We start from the raw sequence: 8,267 nt of genomic DNA, 5'->3' as shown, positions 1-8,267 counted from the left end.
CCAGATTCACATAGGCCTCTACCAGTGGGCAGTCTGCTCTCCCCTCTCCCTGACCTCCCTCATTCAAGCTCCTGCTGAAAGGAATCCTGTGTGCTCTACCTCTCATTGTGCCATGAAACATAAATGGAATGCATTAAGCTGCTTTTACATCTCTTTCCTCTTCCAAATGGAAAGCACCAAAAGAATGGGCTTTCCTTTTTTCACCTCGATATTCTCAGAAGTATAACAATGTAACCTAGAAATAAACAGTTTTAATATATAACTATATATTAACAGTTTAATATATAACTGACTGGAAAAGTGAATGAGTGCGTTGAATTCCCCATGGACTCTCCAGGATGGGTTTCAAATTCAGGCTACTTCTTCTCTTAAGAATAAAAAAATCCAAAAAGTCTTCAGGAGAAAAAAATTCATAAACAAGAAAATAACCTAATAAAAGACAAAGGTGGAAATTGTTTTATCTGAACACACTATTAAGTGAACATAGTATTATAAGAAAAAATATTTTATTTTTTTAACTATCTTAGATACCCTACATATTGTGGCATAAATCATGGGAAAGATGTATATATGAATACATTGACCCCTCAGCACATAGTCACAGTAATTTTCAATTCCTGGTCTGATATTTTCGAAATCTCTAGGATATCTTAGTCTCATTCTGATGCATGTTCAGTCTCTTCAAACTGTACTTTTCACCAAAATGTTTGACGTCTGTTTGTGGACAGCTGATCGGGATGTACCTGGTAAAAGGAACTACAGAAAATTGGCCTGTAGGTGAGGTTTTATGTTTCTCCTGGGAGCAATTGGGGTGAGCTTACAGTTTGTTGCAGCCAAGCTGTCAGAAGCTACATTCCTCTGGTGTCCCTGCTTCTGTGTCACCTAGAGCCTTCTTTTTTTTTTTAATAATAAATTTATTTTTTATTGGTGTTCAATTTGCCAACATACAGAATAACACCCAGTGCTCATCCCGTCAAGTGCCCCCCTCAGTGCCCGTCACCCATTCACCGCCACCCCCGCCCTCCTCCCCTTCCACCACCCCTAGTTCATTTCCCAGAGTTAGGAGTCTTCAGACACTGGCTGTCCTTTTCAGTTGTAGTCCCAGTATTATGTGGGAATCCTGTTGATGTGCTGATAGGTATGGGGAAAGAGGGTGCTCTACAAACCCAGATTTCAGGGTCACGCTTTAAGTGAGCCTGTGCTCCTGGCTGTGTCATTCCCAAGAGCTCCTCAGCTTTTCTGCCACCCTGCTGGGAAGACAGGAGAGTTACAGTGGCTTGGGATCCTGATAGCCCTTGCCCCAGGTCAGTTAGGCTCTGGAAGGTTTCCCTGAGGAAAGGCCTTTGGTAAGGAGAAGTGGAGACTAGGAGTATTTCAGAGTGATTACTTCTCCCCTCCCGCTGCTGGAAAAGCCATCAGATTTTTCTCTGATGTACAGAGGGGGAGCCTAGTGGGGATTCTGAAGGCAAAGCTCACAAACCTGTGGGCCTCACTAGGTCTGGAGCCCCGGAGCTTGTAACTTTCAAGGTGGAGGACACAGAGCCCGAAACAAGCTTCAGTTCCAGATTGTGTTCCTACCAGTACCTGCTCCTGGTAAGGTGTGGTTCTCTGTACCCTCCTCTTCCTCCAGTTCCCAGGGTGAGGCTGGCCCTGTGAGCTCAACTGGGAATGGATCTAAGAAGGGCTGTTGTTTTCCAATTGTCTTGCATTTTGTCGTTGTTGCTGCTGTGAGGTCAGGACTAAGTTTCTAACTGGTTACGTGTTGAACAAGACCCCCGAGGATCCTGGGATATGTGAACATGAGAACGACCTCCTGTAACTGTCTCCAAGGGAGGGATGCCCTTACACAGACTCATTTCCCCAGAAGCACTGTAACCTCAGACTGAGTCATTTAGCTCAGTGCATTCTATGACTGAAGCAGAAAGAGAGTCCTTAGAAAGACTGAACACATGGGCATGTGACCTGGTGCTGTAGTAAAGAAGATCATTTCCAGGTCCCTTTCCCACTTTCTTCCTTTTTTAATTTTCCCTTTCCTACTTTCTTCATTTTAGTAGGAAGAGAAGTATCTCATGATTTGGACTCAGACACCTGCCCAGGACAGTCGCTCTGTTTCTCTCTGTCAGATGGAGAGGGAATCGTGGAAGCGCCTCTTCAAGGCCCTCAACCCCAGGGGAGACTCTGGGCTCCCAAGGCAGGCAGCACACAGGTGTCAGGGCTTCCAGTGCCCCCTGGAGCCCCAGTGGAGTGTGGCCAGCAGGGCCGGGGCCAGGCAGCACACAGGGGTGGAAGGAGTGAAGGGGTGAAGGTGTGCTGGAGGGTCTCCTGGAGAACAGAGGTGGCCCGGACCCCCTGGAACTGGTGGCCACCCACCATGTCCCAGGGGAGATGTCCCTCGTCAGGAGAAGGGACACAGCTTCCTCCTCTGTGTCAGAGGCAGCAGGTCTCCGTGTGAAGCCACCCAGCTGGGACGTAGGTCACAGCCCAGAGGGGAGCTGTTGCCACATGGAACCAGCAGGTGTCCGCAGGGGGACCTGGGGCTCCCAGGGGCCTGGGTGAGCAGTGAGGGGGTGACATGGCCACCAGTTCCTCTCAAGGTCTTTCTATGCAAGTCTCTTAAAGAGAACACAGTACTTTTCATTTGTAGAATGTTCCTGTACACTTCTTGGGCCTTATCATCTTCGTTTGCTTTTCTTTACCTATGCTTTACGTGAGTTCGAATAGATAGGAAGACGTCACCCACTTATTATGTTTTCATTTTTTCATTGAGTCTTATCTGCCCAACACTTGAGATGTTTCTATGTAAATGGAGTAAAACTTTTCGAATGAGAAAAAAGTTCATGTTACCGTCACACATGTGCGGCTGGTTCTTGCTCCGACAACATTGCACCTCTGCTCCGGGTCCAGTTAGCTACCATGTGCTGTGATGGTAGCTTCAGGTGCACAGCATAGCGATTCAGCAGTTGCAGGCATCACCCGCTGCTCATGGCAAGTGCCCTCCCCAATCCCAGTCACCTGTTTCCCCACCCCCCTACCCCCTCCCCTTTGGTAACCATCATCCTTCTCTATAGTTAAGAATCTGTTTCTTGGTTTACTTCTTCCTCCCCCAGGAAGCAGAAAAGGAAGCTCCTTTTCACTGTGCTCCTTTGTTTTGCTTCTGAAATTCCACAAATGAGTGGGATCATAGTCTACTTGTCTTTCCCTGACTGACTTATTTCGCTTAGCACAATCCTCTCTAGCTCCATCTTGCAAATGGCAAGATTTCATTCTGTTTTATGGCTGAGAAATCCAGATTCTTTCCCATTTCATCTGGAGGTCAGTACCAAAATAGCGAAGTAAAAATGGAAACAGGAAAGGCCTGTACCATTAGTTTCCATCACTTTCAATGCCTCATTTTTTTTTTTCTTTCTCCACTGAGCTTTCCTAGAAAGCTGTCATCGCATTTGGATGTACTGGGGCAACAGGAAGACAAAGGCCATCTGACCATGATGGAAGTGACCACACTGAGGTGACTCCCAGGTGAGAGAAGGACATCAGCAGCTCTTCTCCTCTCTGACCACCTTCCACCCGCTCCCCTGTGGCTTCTGCTTGTGGATTCCACCAAAGCAGCTCCCCCTATGGCCAGGTCCATCCCCGCCCCCACACTGTGCAGGCTGTTAAAGTCCACAGAGCAGCTTACTGACCTTCCACACAGTGCTGATGAAAACAATAAGATACTAACAAATGAAGAATATGATTGCAAGTAATGACATATGGCATGATGTAAAATAAATACAATATTAACATGGTTTGTTAGTACATCGGATTCATCAATCTATCCAGAGACACATATATTACAAAAAAAAAGGGGAAATTGGGCAGCTCCGGTGGCTCAGCGGTTTAGTGCCGCCTTCATCCCAGGGGCTGATCCTGGAGATCGGGGATGGAGTCCCATGTCGGGCTCCCTGCATGGAGCTGCTTCTGCCTCTGTCTCTGCCTCTCTCACTCTCTCTCTCTCTCTCTCTTTCTCTGTGTGTGTGTCTCTCATGAATAAATAAATAAAATCTTTAAAAAAAGAGAAAATTCAGCTAAAAAACAATTTACACATTCTATTTTCATTGCATTTTCCTGTTGCACTTCAGAAGGCAGATCTCTTGAAACTATTATCTGTATATAGTCACTAGCTTCTCTTCTGTTCTTCACCCTTTCTTCTCCATTATGGTTTCTGGTAATTAATTCAGTCAAACCAGCTCTCTACAGCATCACCACACCCCCAACTTCCCAGCTTCTGAGTCACATTCCATCAGGCTTCTGCAATGATGCAATTCTTTGAAGTCTTTTTAGGCTTTGAAATAGACTCTTCAAAAAAAAAAAAAGTAGGGGATCCCTGGATGGCTCAGCGGTTTAGGTTTAGCGCCTGCCTTCTGCTCAGGGCATGATCCTGGAGTCCCTGGATTGAGTCCCACATCAGGCTCCCTGCATGGGGCTTGCTTCTCCCTCTGCCTGTGTCTCAGCCTATCTTTCTCTTTCAGTGTTTCTCATGAATAAATAAATAAAATATTTTTAAAAAGTATTATTTATTTCAGAGATAGAGAAAAAGAAAATGCAGGAACAGATGGAGAGGAGGGAGAGAATCAACCAGATTCTGCATCAAGTGCAGAGACTGAAGGAAGGACTCACTCACACAGACCTCATTCATGGCCTGAACTGAATCAAGAAGTCGGGCCCTTAAACAACAATGGCACCCAGACACCCCAAATAGACTCCTAAATGAAATTTACTCTTACTCTACTACCTTAGGACCATTCCACCTGGTTTCCAGTGTGACTATTTTCTCCCCTAACCAGTGGAGGTTTGAGGAATCCATTTAAAGTCCATTTCCCATTATAGACTTTCTTCCCATGAGGGCCCTTCTATTATTCAGGTTTCAGTAAAGGAAATGGCTAGGAACAGCAGACTCCAATATTCATTTTCTGAAGAATATTTGCACTGGGACATCTACTATTCTAATAGGGAAGGTATCTAGTGCTGTTGATTTTATTTCCGGATATGCCTGCTTCCTTTTCTGCTTACAGAGTTCCTATGTCCCTTCTTCTTCTTCTTGTACCCTTTGCTATTACTGCCATTCCTTCACTCTGCTGGTTGTTTGGAGGTTTGTTTTTTCTCGACAGAACTCAGAGATACAGGGTAGGAGATGGGATCGGTTGTGTGCGCCCTCATCCTGACAGGCACATACGCACTGGCATCGAGGAGGACTATGGGTTGACTTCTTATGAGAGTAACAAAATCAGGAGGCGAAGAGTCGTATGATCCATTTTATCATCAGATTCTATTCCAACTCCATCCCTCCCAAAAGAAACAAATCCAAGAATGTTTGCATAGAATGGTTTAATGAACAAAAGAACAAAAAACTGAATAAATAGAAAGCATCCCCACTCCCCCTGAATCACAGAGTGACGGTATGCCTACTAGTATACAAAGAGAACCCAGTTAAGGTATAAATAGTAATAAATAGTAGTAAATGAATGAATGAATGAGTAGAAAGTAGAGAGACGGGCACGGTTATCTGAAAGTAAGCGGTGTTTGTTGACCTGACTTGATGGTGCTGCCCCCTCCTGAACACGTTCGACACTGGATTGCCTTAGTGTCACCGTGATGGCAGACGAGAACATCTCTGAGGGGGCAGGACACGTGCAAGTGTGCTCCGATCAGTCAGGGAATGTCATTTCCGTGCGGACCCGGGCAGGTCTCATTTCCTCCTCCTGATTCTTTCTTGCAAGATTGTCGAGGAGAAGAAGGATCTCCCGATTTCTGCTCGGACCATCTCCCAGGCACACGGGCTGTGGTTCTTGTCTTGCAGGTAGAGGGAGATCCTTTGGAAGTAGGTCCTCAGGGTGGAGTCCTCATGCATGAGGGGGGTCTCGGCCAGCCCCGCCTCCTGCAGGGGACAGGCCTCCAGGTCATCCAGCTGCTCCGAGAGCCCCGAGCACAGTTCCTCCAGGAGGGTCATGTTCCAAGGAGCAGAGGATGTATTCGTGCAGAAGAGGTGGAAGACCTTCTGGGTCATCACGTGGACCACAGAGAGGGCCTGCGCCTCCTGGAGCCGCTGGCCATCAAACAGCTCCTTGGGGAAGGCAAAGTCATTGGTGTCGTGGTCACAGGAGCCGGCGGAGAGTCTCCTCATCTGTCCCAGGAGCGTCAGGGCCCTCCAGTTGCGCAGGCCGTGGGCGTCGGGCAGGTCGCAAGCCAGACAGCACAGGGAGTGGCAGCTGAGCAGCACCAGGGCCACGGAGAAGAGGCAGGGCAGGGCCATCGGGGATCCTGCAGGGACTATGGACCTGCCTGGGCTGGGCTGGGCTGGGCTGGGCAGGTGTGGGAACCGCGGCTCCAGCTTCTCTGAGCATCTTCCCTCGTGTGTGGGACGTAAGTAGGCAACAGATGCCTTTTCCATTTCTGAACGTCTCCCTCACTTTCTACTTCTCTTTTTGCTTTCCTTTATGGTGCACTTTCCACTGGCTCTAGAGCACTGTTTCCCACTACATGGACATGCTTGTCATGATTGCCCTTGCCTCCAGAGTCTTCTGGATTGTTTTTTCATACATCATCCAGAAAAGTTCAGAACCCAGATGTGCTGTCTCTATACTATAGTGTATGTCCCATGCTCCTATGTGAACTTTGTACATACACAACCCCGTGTCGGTTCACCCTTCTCATGTGAAGGCGACGCAGGGTTAAGGATGTCTAACGCTGGTAAATATGAAGGCCAATTGTTAGGCTTCCGGCGTGGAATGGGATGGCCAACGTTGAAGAGTGACCCATCAAGTACTGATAGGTACATGATTTGTGATACGGAAAGCACATATGCAGGTGAACCATTTCTATAAAGACAAGAGAATGAACGCAGAGTCTCTCACAATTTAGAACGATGCCAAACTGCTGATAGGAATCGAAGAGCTGAATCACTTCCTTGACATGTGTTTCTCCAGTAAGGCCGTTTCATGTTGCCTCGGCTGACAAAGTGATCTCTTGCCTCACCTGTGACTCCGTACTCATCAAGGTGCTTTCAAAACTATTTTTTTCTATTTTGCACTGCATATAATTACTCTGTTGAATGTATTTTGTGAAATCAAAGAATAAGATATAATCTATTCGTTCTGATTTCCTGAAGTCCACATCACCTCCAGGCTCACCCAGAAGGAACCTCTACAAACAGACAATGGGAGCTCCCAATTTTGGAAAGGCCACCTCTTCCAGTGTGACTTTTAGATGTTGGAAAGATGGATAGATTTTCTCAGATCACAATGGCATGTTTTTCCTAGGTGTTTCACACTCTTCTTGCATATATATGGCTTATCTTCCACAAATTCCATGCCTATGTATCTTGAGTGATATCGAAGAAAACCCAAAAGAGAAATCAAGAACTCAGATATATACCTTTGTTGGTCCACTCCAAGGGTGATGTTGGAGTGCCACAGACTATTATAATATTGAAAACTAGATCACAGCTCTCAAAACCACTTGTTATAGCCTTGGGGTCCTTGTAAGAACTGTTCCCTTGGGGGGAATATTGATTTTCGGGGACACTATGCATGTAGACAAGCAAGGAATATATAAATAGTCTTGAGATTTTGTACTCAATTTTAATGTGAAGCTAACCTCATTAGAAAAGTTTGTTTAAAGAAAATAAAAAAGATATTTTTTCACCTTTTCTTTCCCGAGGACCCTTGGTGGCTGAATGGGTTAATCTTATAATTCTTAGCTTAGAAGCAGGTCTTCACCTCCTGGAGCCCTGCCAGGAAATCTATGTGAGGCTCTACACTCACCAGGAAGTCTGCTGGAAGATTCTCACCCATATGCCCCTCTCTGCAAGGCCACGCACTTTCTCTATGTCTGTAAAATAAAAAATGTTTTCATAAAAAGTATAATTTCCTTTTTCTGAACTACTTTTGCCAACATATAAAACGTATAATTTCCAAAAATGGTATAAAAGCTAGGTATATAGTGACTTACTACAACCACAGAGTCAGTTTTTTCTAGGTAAGAGCAGTTTCTTTGTTTTTTTGGATTCATTTGTCTGTTTTTCCTCTAGAGGAAAATCCAGCAGGGACAACCTGATGCAGAGAACTCAAACAAGCAAGGTCTCCAGACTTGGCCGCTGTCTTAGTCCATCTCTGGCTGTAGGGGGCAATCTTCTGTTGAAAATTATTGGGCAGGCCACAGAATAATATGATACAACTTTCTATTTCCTTTTTGCTACAGCCACTATTTTAGCATTGTAACAGGGACGTTAC

At 45.8% G+C, this 8,267-nt stretch overlaps 1 protein-coding gene across 1 annotated transcript; it reads right to left on the bottom strand.

The window, feature by feature from the left end:
- Positions 1-5,725: 5,725 nt before the first annotated feature.
- Positions 5,726-6,289, bottom strand: LOC112921942 (interferon alpha-1/2). Its single transcript, XM_026001312.2, has one exon. It carries the CDS (start codon positions 6,287-6,289, stop codon positions 5,726-5,728), a length of 564 nt encoding a protein of 187 aa, XP_025857097.2.
- Between the last annotated feature and the right edge of the window lie 1,978 nt (positions 6,290-8,267).

This window comes from Vulpes vulpes, chromosome 12 (genome assembly GCF_048418805.1).
Source record: "Vulpes vulpes isolate BD-2025 chromosome 12, VulVul3, whole genome shotgun sequence".
NCBI lineage: Eukaryota > Metazoa > Chordata > Mammalia > Carnivora > Canidae > Vulpes > Vulpes vulpes.
This window is presented reverse-complemented; position numbering and strand designations above follow the sequence as displayed.